The 20,149-nt window shown below is 37.9% G+C and overlaps 2 protein-coding genes and 1 long non-coding RNA gene across 3 annotated transcripts; 2 read left to right on the top strand and 1 right to left on the bottom strand.

Annotated features, from left to right (window-relative positions):
- The first annotated feature begins 4,307 nt into the window (after positions 1-4,307).
- mid1ip1a (MID1 interacting protein 1a) lies at positions 4,308-6,476 on the top strand. Its single transcript, XM_063005978.1, has one exon. The coding sequence runs from the start codon at positions 4,387-4,389 to the stop codon at positions 4,822-4,824; it is 438 nt and encodes a 145-aa protein (XP_062862048.1). The 5' UTR covers positions 4,308-4,386; the 3' UTR covers positions 4,825-6,476.
- A 363-nt stretch (positions 6,477-6,839) lies between these two features.
- si:dkey-100n23.5 lies at positions 6,840-16,285 on the bottom strand. Its single transcript, XM_063005974.1, has 13 exons — positions 16,177-16,285; positions 14,779-14,831; positions 14,625-14,679; positions 13,835-13,891; positions 12,843-12,903; positions 11,734-11,821; positions 11,146-11,235; positions 11,021-11,059; positions 9,899-9,977; positions 9,127-9,174; positions 8,195-8,277; positions 7,977-8,118; positions 6,840-7,385 (listed from the first exon to the last, which is right to left on the bottom strand). Exons 1-13 carry the CDS (start codon positions 16,261-16,263, stop codon positions 7,227-7,229), a joined length of 1,041 nt encoding a protein of 346 aa, XP_062862044.1. The 5' UTR covers positions 16,264-16,285; the 3' UTR covers positions 6,840-7,226.
- Positions 16,286-16,967: 682 nt separating this feature from the next.
- Positions 16,968-18,572, top strand: LOC134324261 (uncharacterized). The gene is made up of 3 exons (XR_010014162.1): positions 16,968-17,151; positions 17,681-17,773; positions 17,977-18,572. It is a non-coding gene; the product is annotated as an uncharacterized LOC134324261 (long non-coding RNA).
- The last annotated feature ends 1,577 nt before the right edge of the window (positions 18,573-20,149 follow it).

The raw sequence follows: 20,149 nt of genomic DNA, 5'->3' as shown, positions 1-20,149 counted from the left end.
TGGAACATTAGGATTCTCATAATTTCAGAAGTGTTTCCAGAATAAAAGATCTATGAATAGTATTCCTTAGCAAGATTTACCATAATTTGGCCTAAAATTTAGGGTTTTATGATTGTGCTTAAGTTTACAAAATTCATGGCCGCTCAGGTGGCGCAGCGGTAAAAAAAACACACGCTGGAACCAGAGCTGGGATCTCGAATACATCGTATCGAATCTCAGCTCTGCCTGCCGTCTAGGCTGAGCGGCCACATGAACAACGATTGGCCTGTTGTTCAGATATGGGCAAGACTAAGCCGGATGGGGTCTCTCTCTCATGACTGGTGCAATTACGACCTCTGCTGGCTGATTGATGGCGCCTGCACAGAGATGAGAAAAGAGTGCTCTCAAGGTGTATCTCTCCGTACACAACACTGAGCTGCACTGCACTCATCAAAGTGTAGGTGATAAGATGCATATGGCATGCTGCCCACGTGTCGGAGGGGGCGTGGGTTAGCTTCGTATATAAAGTTTACAAAATCCACAATAAATACAAATGTAAAAACACTCACAGGCACTAGGGCGCAGGTAGGGATTGAAGGGATTGTTTACTCTCTAGCCAGTAGAGGGCGCAGGTAATATAAGGATTCATTATTGTTTTAGCATGACTAAAACATGTTAGACCTTAAAGTAGGATAAATAAAATGCTGTGGTATACCCTTTGGGAGCCCTGCCATGACGTGTGAAACCCATATTTTATTGTTGAAACTGGGTCCTGCAGATTCTCATTCGATTCTGTGGTTATGTTTGTGTGGCATTTAGTTTACCATCCTGTAGTATCAATCCATGTTGGAGAGCTTCTGTCTTGTATCCACTGTTCCACTGCTGATGCAAGCAACTGATGCTCAACATATAAAGCCCATTGCTAAAAAAAAAAGTTATTTTGCAAAAATAAAATAAAAAAAGTTTTACTTCAAACTGTCTTTTGGCCCATCTAAGATGAACCCAGAGAACTAGGCAGTGTTACTGCATATTATTGATATATGGCTCTCTCTTTGCGTAATATTTTCAGGTTGCATATATCATTTCCATCATTTTACTGGCTGTTTACAATTGTGATTTATTCCCTTTAACGTGAGGTAACTTCACCTCTTGATAGTTATTATTTATAATTGTTAATTTTTTAATTGTTTGTTTTTCATAAGTTAAAGTTTCACATGTGAAAACATCTTACAGTGTTTTTGTTCAATTAGTATTATGTTAGTATAACTTAAAAGACTGTGAGACATGAATGATTGGTGCATGAAAGTTTCGCTTATGTGTTCGGGGGTTGAGAGGGTCTCACCAATCCATAGATTTGCATTACTTTTCTGACCTTGAAAAAGTTAAAAGTGTTAGAATGAAAATAATGGGCAGGGAGTGGCAGAGACAATGCATTGAAGGGGTAAAGCAGTGGAGCAGGTTTTGTCCTTTTTGTGGCATTCTGATAATTCCAGAAGCTTCTCTGCACTGATTCACCTACACCGTGTAGTTTTTTCTGGTTTAGAATGGAACTCCTATAACTTGACAGACGGACATTTTGTACATTAATCTCTGTTCATCCTCAGAGGTATCTAGAAGTGTGTGTTTGTGTGTGTGTGTGTGTGGGGGGGGGTATTATTGGGCTGGTGTGGCAGATACAGTTTTAAAATTCTGTATGTGTCGAAGCAACATAACATCAGTGTTTCTTCATTTAACAAAATGACACATAAATAACAGACAGAGAGAAATAAAATGAACGCAAATGTTGTATTGTATTGTATTTCAATGTACTTGACCATTTCTCTCTATGGACATCACTCAGATTCTTGTCCAGTCACTTATTATCTCAAGGCGGGACTATAGCAATTTCCTCCAGGTGCTCCCATGTCTAATATTAAACCCCTGCAGCTGATTCAAAATGCAGCTGCCCGTCTGGTTTTCAACCAACCCAAACGCTGCCACATCACCCCACTGCTGTGTTCTCTTTACTGGCTAGCACCCAAGTGGTAAAACAAAATTTCTCTGTCCATTCGAACATCTGAGTAGCTTTCCATCTTCAAAAAACAATTAAAGACCCACCTCTTTACTAAACACAGTTGAGAACTAAAATGCACTTATCTTCCACTATATCTGTTAAAAAACTTCTACCTATTTCTTTGTTCTATGAGGGTTTCAGCAGATTGGTATCCTTGGACTGCTGTCTACTTAAACTAGAGTAGGGAAATGTTTACTGTGGAAGGACTTCTGTAAGGCGCTCTGGATAAGAGCGTCTGCTAAATGCCGTAAATGTAAACTTTGTGGAAAGACTTCACAGAAAAGTGAAGGCTGCAATAACCACAAAGGAATGTGTAGAATTTTAGTAGACTTGCATGCTAAAGTTTATGCATCCTTTTTTAAATCAAATATTTCAATACACCAGCACTTTGCGGATGTGTTTGGACACGGCAGCTGTAGAAGATCATAATGTCATAATTTCAGTTTTTAACTGTTGCAAACTTATTGTCATTTTGGAGTTTAAAAATTTAAAAACTATTTCACACTACCCACATTGTGCACGTTTTCTGTGCAAGCAGCTAACTACCCAGGGGTATTGTTGTGTGTCTAATTACGCTCATATTCATCTTTTAATATTTTATTTTTGAACGCATGTGTGTGTAATACAAGCCAAACTGGGACTACTTTGAATAAATGTTCTGTTTGTGTTGGCTCTGTTGATGAAAAGGGCACCACCACCATCACTACTTTCAGGGGTTACCTCAGTTCATCAGTACAAGCTGGAATGGCCGGTTTCAGCTTCACTTGATTGGGCAAAAAATATATATGTCCCGCCCTTTAACCCAGCCAAGAGTTTTGATAGGTCACAGCGGAAAGTCGCGCCACGACTGACCCAATTAATATTCATTAAATTCCTCTCAGCTTCGCCTTTGTAATTCATCAGCCAGTATGTCTCTGATAATAAGGTCTCCTTATTTTGCAATTACAAAACGTTTTGTTTCAAATATCTGGGGCCTAAACAGAAAACGAAAAAAGACACTTAAGCTTTGATGGGGCTTCTGCGCAACAGAAACTGAGATCTGTACGCATGCGTAAAAGCCTTGTCTGCAATATGAACGGGCACAAAACCTAAATCAGACTAAAATAATTTTGAAGATGCAAATATGATATTCTGTGAAATAATAAATAATAAAACAACTTAAATACACTCTAAATATTAATATTTCATTAAAATAAAATACAACTGTCTGAGCATAAATGCAGATACAGTTAATAATCTGTTTTTTCATTGTTCATTCCATCCTTATCAGGGTCCTGGTGGGTCCAGCAAAACCTGGAATCATACCCCATCAACAGGCTGCCAGTTCACTGCAGGGCATGACACATCCATCCATTCACTTAGTCACAAATATTGGCTATATAGAGTAGCAAATCTACCTACTGTACGTTTTTGAGATGTAAAAGGAACCAGAATTCCTAAATGAAACCCACATGGAAATGGAACATGTCAAACTGCTCATAAACAATGTCTGGAGAGGAGGTTTTTAACCCATTTTCCCAGGACCCTGGTGCCGTGTGACACCCAACCTCCCTGTTGTGCTAAACCTCTTAAAACATGCAAAAGGTAAACTATTTTGAATTGTCCCTAGGTATATAAGTAAGTGTATGTGTACCTGTGTGATGCCCACTGCAAGGCTGGCCAGAATGAAACAGAAGAAGAATGCCTTTATTTGTCATATATACATATATGGATGTACAGTACAATGAAGTTCTTTCTTTGTGTATCTCAGCTTGTTTGGAAGCTGGGGTCAGAGCACAGTGTCAGTCATCATACGGCGCCCCTGGAGCAGAGAGGGTTAAGGGCCTTGCTCAAGGGCCCAACAGTGGCTGCATGCCAGAGCTGGGATTCAAAGCTCTAACCACTAGGCTACTACTGTCCCATAAAAATAAACAAATTAATAATAAGTTCTTACTAACATGAGTTTTCACTTGGCAATATTTATGTATGAATAAAGCAAATTGTCAGATTTATACTATACAGCCAAAAGTATTTGGACTCCTAATTCTGAGCTTGTTAAACATCCCATTTAAAAAAAAGTGGTTTTCAAATAGAGTGACCTCTATAAATATGACCTTATTTACAACCTTATCTTCATTTATAAATGCTAAAAGGTCTTCCAGAATAGTTCAGTAGTTCAGATTTCGGTAAGGACAGAATTTGCAGCTGAACTGGACTGACAGGTTTGTTAGGTCCCGCCTTCTTACCCGAAACCACCCGCTGAATAAATGCCGGTAGGAGGCGACGAATAGCCAAACTTACAGAGCAGGGGCAGAAGTACCACAAACAACTGTTTTATTGATTCACTAAACAGCGTTTAAGAACTCGGTTTGAAGATGATGCGCGTTCCTGAGCTGCAGAACCAGAAGAACTCTTTATTCACGGCTATGAACCGCTTCATCGGCGCCGTCAACAACATGGACGAGACGGTGATGGTACCGAGTCTGCTGCGCGATGTTCCGCATGTTAGCGAAGGAGAAAGCGGGGATTACATGCGTGCAGCTGAGGCTGACATGTACGCCTACTACACCCAGCTCAAATCCATCCGCAATGAGATCGAATGGGGCGCAGTGCTGCGTACAGACGATCCGCAAAAAGCCGCAGAGAAGGCGGAGAAAACGCTGGAGTCCGGGAGCGAACAGGCCGATCTGGAACGGCTGCTGCGCTTCCACCTGAAGGGTCTGCACGGGGTGTTGTCCAAACTGACCAGCCATGCCAACCAGCTCACCGACCGCTACAAGCAAGAGATTGGCATTGCTGGCTGGGGTCAGTAAGATTACCTCAACACCCAGCAGCTGTTATCAGGGACTCAAACAAAGGACTGGTCGGGAATGGAAGTATTTTGGGGCTGATTTCTTAAACGAGCATGAAGGTGACTTTTATGCCTCTTTTTGCACAGAACTTACCTCGGTTTTAAAGCTCAGATGATGATACACACTCATTGTGATTTAACAATCTGCTATGTATTTGTGCGTATGATACTGTGTGTTTGAGAGCTGGTTTATTAGTGTTTGTAGGGCGGGGAGTGGACAGAGGACTGCAGTCAGACCATATGATGCAACCACTCTTCAGAATGACCCCTTTCAAACTGACTGTACCTATTTATTTGTCTTGCCTGTGTAATTTAACAGAGTAGTTTAACTGAGAGGGTTTGGGTACATCCCCATTCTAATGATCTGAAACTGCCCGTGAATTAATGAACTGGAAAGCTCTGAGATGTGCCAACAATGGTAAAGTCATGAAGAGCTCCATGTGATTTGTGTTAACCTCACAGTGCTATTTGTCTAAAACATTTGCTATTTTTATATTGGATAATATTTAATAGTGAAATAAACTTGTTTTCAAATATCTGTTTATTCATTTCTCTGATTGCTTTTGTTTTATAACTATGATCTTTCATTATCATATGCCTGTTTTCCACTGAGCTGTACTGTATTGTGTGTTATGGGATTTGAAAACATACCACATGATCCCACATTTTGTTTTCATTGCCAAGTAACCGGTTCTGTACCCAGGTTACTTTTTGGTTACCCTGTTTGACCTGAAAACAAGCTTAATGAAGCAGGCCATATGTGTGGGCAGACAGAAGAAAGTGCAGACAGATGATTGGCTAATGAAAATGGCCCCAAATTAAACACCACAACAACAGCAGACAAACCGAAAATCGTCCTGTAGCTAATGATATCAATTACATTTACTGTGGCGTTTTTGTTCTCAGCCTTTTTCTCAGCCAGTGACTGGGAAAAAAAAAAAATGAATCCCAGGTTTACAGGTCCCATGAGCGACACCCACGCTACTAACTGCTGCACCACCATGTCATGCCATGAACATAATTTTTAAGTCATTAACATTTATGCCATTTACCAGATGCTTTTACTCAGTGTCAGTTATGACCAAATACCATGCAGGTAATTAAGGGTTTTGAGCCCTGCTCAGGGGCTCGACAGTGGCAACCTGCTGATAGTTGGGACTGAACCGACAACCTCCTGTTTAATATTTGTAAGATCTGTTGCACAGTGTTTGGACAATCTTCTTGAAATGTTTCATGATTCTAATCACACACTACCATCTTCAAATATTCAGGTCTAGAGACCAAGTAGTACATGCTATAAATTCTTTGGTTTTTAAATAATTTGTTCAAATGTAACATGTGTTTGTTGTCTGATATACCCATAGCTCATGTTCAGTTTCTTGAAATTTCTTTTTTTTTTTTCATGTTAATTAACTCATATATGTAAACTGGCTACTTTCAATTGCCTTGTGGTTTGAGTGAGCAAGTAAATGGGTGTGTGCGGGGATAAATCTAGTGTTTCTAGAAAAGCCTCAAAACCCGAGAAAAACCTGATCAGGATGAAGCAGTTATGGCACATTTAATAGTTTGTTTTGTCCAATGTTTAACTAATTAAATAGAAACTCTGGCATAACATTTTTGTTTCAGTGTTTGTTTTTGCTTGTTGTAGTGTGACCTTTAATCAGCAGACCAGTATTAATCTTAGCCCAATCTCAGAGGCACCACCATGCACCAATACTGAGCAACAGTAGTTGTGTGATCAAGACTGGTTTGTCAAAAATGTTGTGGATGGCCAGTCAGCCCTGTCTAATCCAAAGCTAAATTAAGATTAAAAAGATGTAATCTCTGCCTAATTGATACCGCCAACTATTCAAATTAAAGTAAATAAAATAATAAATAAGGGATTAAATAATTTTCATTACATCTGATAAATGACTTCTAGTTATTTAAAGGGACTTGAACACAGAACCAACACAACAGACACAGATACATATGCATCAGTATTTATGAACAATTTAAATTGTATTATTTCAAAATAGTACAAAAATATAACTAATATATACAATTTCATAAATAATATTTAAAAAGGCAGATCAGCACAAACACAAGTGAATGATAACAGAAAGTCACTGTAAAACATATTTAACCAATGAAGTTGTCAATAAATGAACTTCATAGTGCTCAGTTTGCACCTCTTTTAAATGCTGAACAGCAACATGGTGCAATGCTTAATTGCTGGAATATATTATATATTGAACTGGAATATATTACAGATTGAAATGACATGCTTTCAGCCTTGACTTAATACAACATAACACTGCAAGAGAAAAAAAAGCTGCACATTGATAAAAGGCAGTACATAAACAAAGAAAAACTCATATGGACTCAGGGTCCTCTGCCTTTCAGGCTCATGTCAGGACTGTAGAAGAGGACGTTGTTATCATCATCGTCTGAATCCGACTCAAGCGCAACTGTGTATCTTACACTGGCTGGGTGATACTCGCCAATCTGGGTGCTGTCACACAGGCGAGATTGAAGAGCCAACTGGGAAAATACACAAGGTAATAAAGTCAAACTTTAATGACATTTGAGATGCTATTCCAAGCTCTTTATCAAAACTGTGATTATTTTCTACATTTGAAAAGTTCACATACACATTTCATGCAGATATGATTTTTTTAAATAAAATAACATTTTGTTTTATATTGTTTCAAGTTATGATTAAAAATAAAACAATACAACCCCCAAAATACCAGAAAATTTTCACTGTGAAGTCTTACTACTGCATCAAATATAACCTTCCCTCAAACCAGATGCTACATCTCAAACTTCATACTACTGTTCTTACTTGTTTCACAAAATGATTGTGCTAGTAGATATTTAGTGTATTGTCTAGTGGAGGGTGGTTTGGTTGTCATATCTGCACTAAATTTCCTCATGTACAGACTGATCTTATCCACTGAATAGCAGAGTTAAACCTCCACCTACAGACATTCACAAACCTTGACTAAGCAGCTACAGCAGAGGTGGGTGGAGTGAAGATTTCGTAAGCTTCTGGTTCTGAACGTGACTTTTCTGAGCTGCATTTGGGTTGACAGTGTGTATGTATGCATGCATGTATGAGTGATCTTTTACTTTGATTCCTGTATTGCTGAGCTGACTCCAGGTATCTCTGCTGAAGACAAATGCGTTTGCCAGGCCATGCAGAGGGGCGCTGAGCACGTGCAGTAGGGTTAGGGAAAAAACAGGCTCCTCTGGATACGCAGCATTATGAAGCCTACAGGCAGAACAAACTTATCATTACCACAATCATCTCAGACAGAAATCAGAGCATGGGTACTACTAATGCTTACCGATTTATCAGAGGGAAGATGGAAACCAGCAGATAGACTGAGGGATACCACTTCAGAGGTCGGATTTCCTCAACTAGAGCCATCTTTAGTAATAAGAAAGAGAAACATTAACTTACATTCATTAAATATATAAATTAATGATTTTGCTTGTTCAGATATTAGTCTATTTGAATCAAGTTCTAATGTGTTGCCCTTTAGTGTTAAGCAGGTAAGAATGAATACCACTTGGGTACATGCCCACTATTGAAAGGTGAACTTGTTTCACTTCCAGTTAAACATTATTGTGTTTAGATTACAAAAGAAAAGCAGTTCAGCCTGATTTGACCAAAAAGCAGAAGGCAAATCAAATATGTATTAAAAGCTGTATTAAAACATAATACTTAATGATCAAAAGTTATTCAACACCCACCGCCCACTTGGTTATTTAATTTATCAATTAACCAAATATATCCAGGCTGGATTTCAGCAAGCTCTGTATAATATAAATCTTAAACCTTACTATCAAAGTCAAGCAGTTTTGACAGAAACACTATGGCATGAAAATGTTATATCAGTCTGCAAAGTGTTACAAAGTCTTTTCTAGGTCTTTACCAAAAGCCATTATTTTCAAATAGAAAAAAATTAGGTACAGTGGGAAATCTACTGAATAGTGGCCATTCTGCTCTAATTTCTCAACAAAAAAAAAACCCTGGCATCTTAAGACATCATGCCATTATTTTTCTCAATTTCTCAATTTGTCAAAATACTGTATTGATTAGCCTTAAATTAGTACATCTCTGTGCTTATTTAAAGTCTGTTATTTCTACAAGTGTAACTAAGTCACTTTAAATACGCACCTACAAATGCATAAATGCAACCACTCTAAGCACAAAGACCAACTTCCATTTTTAAATCAAGTCATAGGATTTCACGATAAACACACTGAAACTTACCTTTCTTCTTTCTCTCTCTGGGTTAAAGGTGCCAAACCAGGACTGCATCTATTGGTAGAATATAAAATCTGGGTTAGGTTTACTTGTTATTGCATCCTAGAGAAATACTGTTACAGTAAAAGTTTACAGTAATATACAGATTTTATAGGTAAAAAACGGGCCTTTAGACACACTGACTTTGTTGTCACACCAGTTATAGATTTAGAGATAGTTAACATGCTAGCACACCACTGCAGGGTGTTTAAACTTCCCTAGCACACACACACACACACACACACACAGAAGTTATACAAGTTGAGTAATTATTCACAGAAATCCTGACAAAATGTTTAAACTATTTTCTGTTTGCTCACTGGGCCATGTCTAATTAATAACTAAGCAAGTAAGAAGCACTATAATAAATGTACAATTAAAATATTTAGTTTAATTTTTTCATTTCATTTTCATGTTTTACCACCTCTTTATACTGATCAGCAGGGGCGTAGCACCAAATTCTGGGCCTATGCACAAGCAGTGCCCATGGGCCCCCCTCACCCCAGTCCAGACTCCTTCTAGACTCCTCAAGGGCCCTCCCCCGACTTGGGGCCCTGGTAACTCAGTCCCACTTTTCACCCCACTACGACGCCCCTGCTGATCAGGGTCATGCTGGGTCCGGTTTCTGGGTGTGTGTTAATGCAGATATAATCTAGATTATCTGTCCTGCCCTTAGGCATCAACTGACAGATCATAAACAGAGGATAAATGACCTAACCAGTAACAATTAGAGACGTACCCTTTTATTGGCTACAAATATGATGCGTGCATAACAGCATATCATGAGGAAGATGAGGGTGAAGAGTGGAATGTACCATCTGCAAAGAAAACAAATGACAAATTAATTCATGTTGCCACACAATGTCATTATAAACAAATTCTTAATGCAGCTTCATTTTATATATGATGGAATTTATGTGGCTGAAACACCTGAACTCAGTAATTAGGAGGGGTGTCCACGTACTTCAGGCCATACAATGTATGTGGATTGAGCTATAACTACTACTACTACTACTACTTGGCTGATAAACTCAGTCTGCACTAGTGTACTGGGATCAGATACACTTGTCCCAAATCGCATTCTACTCTACAAAGTAGTATAGAACAAGTACACAAATTATAGTGTGGTTAACAAATTAAATATTATTCAAATATTTTTGAGATATAAAGATAAAGATATAAAGATAGTCTGTATGGAACCACCATTCACCTAAAAGACCACTCAAGAGATCATACCTGACATTCCTACATGTCACCTGCATGATGCAACATATAGTTTCAGCAAGCTGTCCCTAAAGTGTGGTCTTGGCTCCCGACAAACAGGTGACACAAAAATGCACACTGTATACTTTTCTAGGAATTTTACACACCTTTAAATGAAATAAAAAACAATAATAAAATACAGGGCAAGAACAGGAAGCTTTTTCCTCCACCACATTTCACAGCAGGCACTGTGCATTTTGGCAGGCAGAATTAAGCCTGGAATCTGCCAAAACCAAATTTATCTGTCACAGTGCCAGTTGGTGAAGCACGAGCCATTACTCCAGAAGAGCATTTTGGTTGGATAAGTGTCTAATGTGTACAAGACAGCACTGCTTCACTATAACAGCTGATATCAGCAGCTCTGCTTGAGCAGACATTTAAAGAATTTGATACACTGACATTTAAAGAAAGTGGCACGCTGTAACAGTATGATGTCGAAACTTAGTGTTTAGTACGATCCATTCACTGCCAAAGTTTAACTATGGCTATGTTCAATTATATGTTCACGGATTTAGCCACATCCACTGCTAAATGAAAGAGATGTCCACATACTTTTGACTACGCAGCATGTATAAACTGCTACAAAGCTGCTACTTACATGCCAAACCTCCAGGCCATGTGCTTATCTGTGATCCAGCTAAATTAGGGAGAAATTGAAAGATGAGAAACTAAATGATAAATAGCACAGTTGCAATTTTGCTGCACATATTATGAGTAACTTACCACCAGGCTCCAGCTGGACCATAGTATCCACCAAAGAGGGGAAGGCTGGACATGAGGAGAGGGACGCCCCATGCAACAACATGGTACGGTCTAAAAGAAAATGATCAGAATAGCAGCACAATACATTATTAAGGTAACATATAAAAACATTTAAAAAACGTCACTGACATTAAGTGTCTCTGTATGATACTGGGCAACAACAGCCCTGCCTTACATAGACTGAGATTTCTTTGGACTTCCTGAGTCAATTTTACAATATTATGAACAGTAGATGGTAAAAAACCTAAATTATTTGCAATCTTGGGTTAAAAAAACTCTTTTTAACCTGACTGACAATACACACACAAAATTAATTTGTAATTTTTCATTTAACTTCATTAACATTAATTTAAAAATGCAAAATAATCACTCTTCACTAGTGATCTTTGAATTTTGGCCTCAATGTACATACCACAGTACACAATTAATACACAAGTAATATCCCAGCATTCACTTTTTCCGCTTGCCATCTTGATGTATCATGCAGTATTTTCTACTAATTTACCCACTGTACATCATAAAGTACAATTCTGTGCAGGTGATTCTTACATCTCATAATGATCAGTTCTGATCTCTTGGACCAGATTCAGGTACAGATTTAGAGTGATAAGACACACCCAGGCCAGTGCACTCCAGTCTGCAACACACAACACAACCAGCACACACTTATTATAACTACAGCAATGCATTCACAGCTGATCAAACAGAACAACACATATTCAACCAATTTAGATTTTGTGATTTAATAAACCAGCACATCTGTCAACTTCAAACAATGTCTTCAGACTTTGTAATTAGTTAGAAGAAAGTATCTATTTATAATCATAAAGATAGGTTTAAAACCTAAATTAATAGGGATAAAATAGACGCTATATTAAAAGCAATATCTGTTCTCAGAGACAAAACGATTCAACAGTATTATCACTGCAAACACATTTAACATTACTGTCAGTACAAATGGTTTGACAAACCAAGAGTGGAAAATTCCCCAGACTGGTGTGACATGCAAAACTTTACAACATGCTCTCAGACCAGTGAGAAGAAAGACAAAAGGAAAAATCAACAGTCGATCTTAAAGAGTAGCAGAATAAACTGAAAACAACAATAACAACCACAGTAAACAATACATAACAAACTACAACTGCTATCATGTCTGTTCCTTGAGAATAAAGGTGCTGGCATGGCCCAACGATGCCCTTACTAAATTCACATTAAGAACGGATGATGAATTTTAAAATTGCTAGTACATTAGACCTTGGAGAGTCAAACCAATTGGTACGAGAATCAGGCCAAAATGAACCACATCTTGAAACATTAACCATCTTGAAAAGAGTTAATTATTTCTTAGAAGACGTAGCTACCACCAACAACAAAATACTAAAATTACTTTGTGGCATTTCAATAATTTTCTTTCTTCCCAATTTATTTTTGAAACATTAGTTCATGCTTTTAAATATAAACCCTTATTCGTATTTATGAGTAAATCTGAAAGTCATTTTGAGTAAATATACACACCCGCACATAAATTACAAAACCAAAACAATGATATACTTGTTTTCTTTCACTTGATCCGTCACACTCAACAATGTAGACAGACAGGTTAACAAGGCAGTATCATCAGTATCATTCCTGCTCACGTACACAATTACCAAACATACCAAAATATGTTAACCACCAGGCCTGAAAGTCACACAAAGAAGCTTCTGGATGAGACTCTCCCTGTAAAAACAAAACATAGCACTGTTTCTGTTTGCAATAATGTTTGCTAAAAAAGAAAATTATTATCCTTATTTTGTGTGCACTGTTATGTACCATGACCAATTATGAGCAATATTTCCGAAACCTTAAATCCACCCTGATCAACATTTTGTTGCAGACTAAGTGAAAAGCCTTTTTAAAAGAGTTGGAAACTGTTATAAACATGAATTGAGAGGCTGATGATTTTAAAAAAGGTTGCCAGGTGTCGACATGCACTATATGGCCAACAGTATTTGGACACCTGACCATGAGCTTTTTAAACATCCCACTTTAAAAACAAATGGTAGTAAAATAGAGTGATCTTTTAAGCTATAACAACAGCCTCTCTTCTGAGAAGGCTTCTCACAAGACTGTAAAGTATGTCTATGGGAATTTGTGCCCAATCAGTCAAAAGAGCATTTGTATGGCTGGTTTGTCAAAAAAACGTAAATGATGTTCCAGTTCATTTCAAAGCTTAAAGTTCAGTGGGTCTGAGGTCAGGGCTGTCCCTAAACTGATGCTGCAAAATTGGAGGCATATCATTTCCTTTGCATAACTAATTTATTACACCTGTTAGCAATTCTTGTGGCTGAAAATCACACATTCAGTAATTAGAAGGGATGTCCCAATATTTTTGTCAATATAGTGTACTCTGTGTTGTCCTCAGTGTTAATGGGAAATTCTTTAAATATTGGTTTATCACTTTTTAATGACATGAGCAGTACTTTAGTCCCAGCACTCATGGAACCAATCAATGTGCCCTAATGACAGGGCAAGAGACCCAGATCATCCCTCAATGCCCACCACCTCCATCACATCTACATCACACTTCTACACTCTGGTTAATGTAACATTCCTCTGTACTTTCTTTTCCTCTATAAAACATACAGTTCAGTTCATCTTAATGACTCACCATGACATACGCAACACTGTCAAAGAAGGCTGCTACTGTCAGACTGACTATCATTTTCTGGAAGAGAACAAAACAATTAGAGATTAAAAAGGTTTGAGATGATCGGAATATTTCTTTCACATTGTTTATTTAAAGAGGAGCCATGATTAGCACGTACACTCCTAAACAGAATAAATGGGCCAAACCCTTTTAATGAATGTCTTTTTGTGAATGAGATGGCAACTGAAGTGAATTTCCCTTTTTCCTGCTTTTCTAACAGTTCACTGCACTGTTCATAAATGATGAGCAAATGGTGGCAGAGGTCATACTTCCTGCTCACTATCTGACCATTGATTTGTTGCAGGAGAGTACACGCACCATGATGCCAAATTTACGTCCACTACAAATAACCTTTCATGATAACTAACCATTTGGCAAGATGACTTAAAAAGAAGAGTTCTCTGTAACGTCTTGAAAAGTCCCTGTCTTGAAAAATCCATTAAGTTGATAGGGTAAAACACAATATATCTTCTATTAGTGCCATTTTGATTAAATACTTATAAAATACACTGTTGTCTGTTTTTATTTATATTTTATTTACTGTATCACCTTTTTTGGAATAAATTGTGGGTCCATATAATGCTCGGTCGCTTGCCCACTCAACCACCTGCACAGCACCCGCAAACTTGCTGTGTTACCGTGCTGTTAGGCTCGTTTAACTATCATTTAATTTCAGGTCAATCTTATAATAATGACACTGTAAGATCAGCTTAACTTTGACTGTACTGTATAAATATTAGACATACAATACCTGAGCTAAGGAGTTGTGGCGGCGCAGCAGCCATATCACAAACAACATAAAAAGACTGTGGACAGAGCAGATTTCATTATTTTAAATAGGCAAGAAAAATCTGACACGCAACTCAAGACAAATATTTAACAGGTAGATGACAATATCTTCCTACCATGCAACCAGAGAGAAAGTCCCAGTGGCTTTTTTAACTGCAAGAATCACATCCTGTGAAGAAAAATAGTGAACAAAACACCACATTTACATCACAGTTAAATTAACATCTTTAAGTCAGCTTTTTAAATTAAGACCACATGTCATACGTATACTGCGCAGGCATACACATGCTGAGCACCTACCTACATGAACACACACATTTAGAAAAGAAAAATACAATTTGTGCATTTTGGGAGCACTTTTAGTTTAGTTATGCACCGAAATATCAGTAGGTGACACTTGGGATCCTACATAGGTTTTCATACAAATTAAATAACATGAAATAAGACAACGTATTGTATAAGGTGGCATGTTTCAACACTTTCACAAGGTGGTAATTAGAGAGTGAACTGATGTAATTACACACAGTCACTGCTTGTTTGCACAGCACACACACTACTTCCGGAGAAGTTTGGACATTTTGTAAAATACAATAAAGACAAAAACCTTCTTGTTAATTTGAGTTTTTAAAGTTTTTTAGTGTTTAAAATAGGATGTCCAATAAGCACATGGTCAGGTGTCCAAATACTTTTAGCCATATAATGTACATCTTTCATAGTCCACTTAATGACATGACAAATGACAACTATAAAGTGGAGTAAAAGACAGGGAAGGAAATGTGTACTCTCTAACCTTCTCAAGAGGTAAAAATGTTGAATGGCAAGTTCACTGACAATGCTTGCTTAGGAGTGGCTTCTGCCAGCTGTGATGATGAAAGATGGGTATCACATTTAGTACAATCTGATGAACAGATTTGTTTTAATTATGTAACTTCACAACTTAAATACTTCACTATGTAAATACGCATTCACTCTTAATTTCTTATTTTATAGGGATGTGTGTTGTCTATATTTAGATTTATTTAGTAGTGGTATTAACTGTCTGGACCACATCCATCAAGCTCCTGTTTAATGCTTCTGCTATTTTTATAAAAATTTTATTAAATTAAACAAAAGATGGCTATGGCTTAAAATCAACAGACATTATTTAACTGGTGTGTAAAAACAGTAATTGTACTTAGTGTTATAAAACAGTAAAACATATACAGAACTAAATGTATTGTAACCTAAAGCCTAAAAAACAGCATCTGAAACATGAAGTCAGGGTGGCCTGTTTACATTCCTTTTAGCCGGGTTACACCCCCTTCCCACCAACAGCCCTTCACTTCACAGCAGAATAATGAATCCACCGTTTTAAACATCACAGTCAAAATTCTACCCTATATATATATATATGCTATTCTACAAAACCACTGGTGATATAGGAACTATACACACTATTACTAGTGTAGTGTGCGATTTGGGACACAGACACTTCAGACTGGTTACAGTGCACTGATGTCAGATCAGTTACTTACACATCGATAATCATTAGGATCCGGACTGAAGAAGGTACAGCGGGAGCTGCTGTTCCTGTCTGACTCCACTGGATGATCATTTTCCATATTTATTGACTTTAAGCACCAAGATGCCCCTCACTCAATGTGTTCATTTAGAAACATCATGTGAGCAACCAGCCACATGGGCGAATAACTACAGCGTGCGAAGTGGGACATGAGTTACCAAACGCTTTGCTTGTTCAGACTGATTCGCTCTAGTTGAGTTTTTTTTTTAAACTTACTCGTTGTCTTACGTTGTACATATTTATTGTAATATAATTTAACAGTGTTATTGTTAGATTATTAAAGTACTTGGCTGTGTTCGAAAAGACCTAAATCAGTATGCAGTATACAGTATGCAACCACAATGATTTTTCCAGTACGCAAAAGATACCCGGATGACGTACTGCCCCAGCCTATACTTCTAGTACGCGACCAGAGCTACCTTCGTGGAGTACTGCATTCCGTCATGCAACACGGCAAGTTTCTACATTCTATTAAAAATGTGGGCCGAACCTTCCTACGTTCGTGTGCCCCGTAGTATGATTGCTTTTGTCCCTTAGTTGATTCTATGCTGCATACTGCTACGGATACCAGAAGTAGTATGCAGTATGAAGTAGGCGACTTCGAACACGTAACTACTGTTTATGCAAACGCTGCTACATGAGCGCTTTCCACTAGAGGCGGGCTTTGTCAAACACTCTGCTGATTGGCTGCACGACACCGAGTTTTCAAATATGATTGGCTAGCAGAAAGTACGTCTTACACCGTGACTCGGCTTTTTGTAACACAGCTGAGGCTCTGACAAAAACACCAAACCAACAACAAAACATCTGCAAAACGAAGCGGACAGATTTGTGATTGTCTCTCTTTTTTGGTTGTTAGACCACAAATAAAAAACGCTGTAGTAAAGCGTCCTGTAGAGCTCGACCATGGTGTGACTTCTGATAAAAGGTAAGATCAATGCATGGATTTGTAAACACACATACGTAGAATATATGGACAAAAGTATCATGACACACCCTTTAATGAGGAGAAACCTTTATTTACCTAAACAAGGACAAATTCATTTTAAAGTTTTGGGTGACCAACTTTATTTAATACCTTTTTTAATACCTGTGTGAACTCAAAAAAGATTGAGACGGGCATAATAAAAGTGAAAAGGTCATAAGATATTTAAGTTACACTGTTCTGAAACATTACACAATAAGCAGGTGGCAACAGGTGAGAGGATCAAATAAATGATGAGGGTTTTGTCACCAAAGATTGGTCATGGCTCACAATATCCTGGACAAGTTGCCAATCTATCACAGAACTATTGGGACTTGTTGCAGTTTACTAGTAAAGTTGTTTATTTGTTTTAGCCTATTATCAGAATTATGTTGTGTGTAATTCATCACTAAATACAGTTATATTGCATTTCCCAGTCTTATTCTTATTGGTTGTTATTTGAGTCTTATAATCTGTGTGATCTTGATTACAGCCGGTGCCTATGTGGTGCGGAAAATCTCTGCTGCTGTAAGTGGGGATGAGCAAAAAGACCAGCCCGTCCTCACACCATGTAGCCTGGCACAAGGTGAGTTCTCTTTAAATCCTAAGAATGGTTATTATTGATGTCTAAAATATGATGATTGTATCAGTGAAAGTAGTTTTTCAATTTTTGTATTGGAGATTCAATTTTTAACATGTATTGAGCATACAGTTAGTCTGATTGTTGTAGCATCTTTATCTACCTTATTATTAACCAACATGCGTACTGCTTGTGCATTTGTGTTTCAGCTAATAAGCAACGCAGTCAGAAGCAATTAACGGCAGAGATGATGTCTAATCCAGATATGGATGACTGTGCAGAGTGTACCGCCCAAAGACACTACTGTTCAAAAATGCAATTCCTGAGGTTAAAGGTCACACAGGTTAATAACTGGGTGCTAAGATACACTATTAAAGAGGGAAAAAATATTAAATAGCTAAATAAATTGTTTTAATCATTTGTACTTTTAAGTTACATGAGACTGCCTTTGATGTTGTTTTCAATGAGGAAAACCAACATATCCTAAACTGTAAGTTGTAAAGTGCGGAACCCTTATGTAAAAAGTTAACCCAGACCAAGGTTAACACAAATCAGACTTGGTTCTCCTTTAGCAACCCGGTTTTGCCCTGAGTGACTAAATATCTCTTTCTCTAACAATTTCTCTTTCTTGGCTGTAGAGTGTGACGGTCTGTTCATCAACCTCTAATTTAGGGAGTGTTCAGATCTGAAATTTTACTACAGCTGTTATATTTATCCTGAAGGATTTCTTTAAAACTGTCTTGTTAGAACAACATGACTCTTTTTACATCTTGTGTATATGAGAAATAAAGTTGGCTTACATTGAGTGTGTTTTGCATTTTTATTACTATAAAGCTGTTGTTTTCAATGTGCAGTGACTTGGTTTAAAAAACTTACAATTATGCAAGGTTTATATATACATTCTGAATAAGCACAAATTTTACAAAATGTACAATGAATAAATACCCTAAGCTATGTATATAATGTATATGTACTGTATATAATTACACCATTTTGACCCCCCTTATATTTCAAATAGCCTTAATTCTATGTAATAGACAATTAGACTTAAGTCTTGTTGATTTTATGTGGATTGCTGCAGATTTTCAGCTGTCATAGCTGTCTTTTTTTCTATCGCTTTTTTCCTGGTCAGGGCTGTGGTGGGTCTGAGCAAAAGGCAGGAAACACCCCAGACAGGTCACCAGCCCATCGCTGGACTGACACACCCATAAACATGTTCACACACTAACGCTTAGGGCAGTTTTTAGTGGCTCCAACTGGCCTGACTGTGCGTCTTTGGACTTGTAGGGGGAAACCAAAGCACCCAAAGGAAACCCATGTATACATGCAAACTCTGCTCAGAAAGGACCCTGGTTGTCAGCTGCACATCCAAACTGCAAATCCCTATTTTGCCACATCCCAGAGGTATTTCATAGGGTTTAAAAGGCCACTCAAGTACAACGTTCACAGAAACAGTTTAAGATGACTTGTGCATTATCATCATCACAGCAGTGTGGTTTTGTATTGCAAAGGTATTTCAAGTGACAGCTGCACTAGGGTTGCCCACCGTCCCATAAACTACGGGATCGTTCCTTATTGGAAACTAAACGTGGTGTTCCGTATTGAACTGATACAGGACACGCTTTGTTTCGTATTTTTATCAATGGGAGTGAAATGCTGCAGATTAGACTGAGACAGGGCGATGTGTATGAAACAGAAGGAAACTGCTGCTACCATGGGAATTAGAAAAGGTTTGGTTATTATTTTAAGTATTGTTCACTTTTTTTACTCCACTGTTTGAGTAGCGCAGTAGGCAGAGCGCAACGCGCATATTTTTCCGCCCTAGGTTCGAATCCGGCTTAGGGCGAAACTAAAGTAACACAAGCAGGGCTGGCACTATGGGGAAGATGGATTATATAAAAATGCTGTTTGTACTAATGAGAAAAGATGTTACATGTTCTTTATGCATGTTGTTTTGCCTAAAATATGGTTCTGATTCATTATTATAAAGAATGAAAATACTAAATGTTAAACAGCCTAAATAAAACATTTTGATAATGTTCCTATGAGGGTGTAAGACCTGTCATATTTTTTATAGGTGCAACCCTAACCGCCTACACCCCGCTCCCGCTCAGGTAAACACCCGCCATCCCACCCACCACCCTATTTCTTCTGCCAACCCGCCAGCCCAGGGTGTTCCTTATTTCCAGTTCTGAAAGTTGGCAAGCCTAAGCTGCACATTAATGTGACCTATGTGACTTTAATAAATAAGTTATGATTAAAATAAGGTTATGCAGCTCTGGGTATCAGGGTGCAGTATCACTGACTTTTACTTTTTTTGTTATGGGAAAATGGTAAGACTGGCACACTACATTTACATTTTCGGCATTTAGCAGATGCTCT

Source organism: Trichomycterus rosablanca, chromosome 12 (genome assembly GCF_030014385.1).
Source record: "Trichomycterus rosablanca isolate fTriRos1 chromosome 12, fTriRos1.hap1, whole genome shotgun sequence".
Classification (NCBI taxonomy): domain Eukaryota; kingdom Metazoa; phylum Chordata; class Actinopteri; order Siluriformes; family Trichomycteridae; genus Trichomycterus; species Trichomycterus rosablanca.
Note: the sequence above shows the minus strand (reverse complement) of the source record. Positions and strands in the feature narration are given on the sequence as shown.

Bases quoted from the DNA above. Each gene is read 5' to 3' on its own strand.
- mid1ip1a (XM_063005978.1), top strand. From the start codon at position 4,387: ATGATGCGCGTTCCTGAGCTGCAGAACCAGAAGAACTCTTTATTCACG.
- si:dkey-100n23.5 (XM_063005974.1), bottom strand. From the start codon at position 16,263: ATGGAAAATGATCATCCAGTGGAGTCAGACAGGAACAGCAGCTCCCGC. The intron at 12,904-13,834 runs GTGAGTCATTAA...TTGTTTTTACAG, and splicing joins ACAGTGTTGCGTATGTCATG to GGAGAGTCTCATCCAGAAGC. The intron at 8,119-8,194 runs GTAAGCATTAGT...TTCTGCCTGTAG, and splicing joins ATCTTCCCTCTGATAAATCG to GCTTCATAATGCTGCGTATC.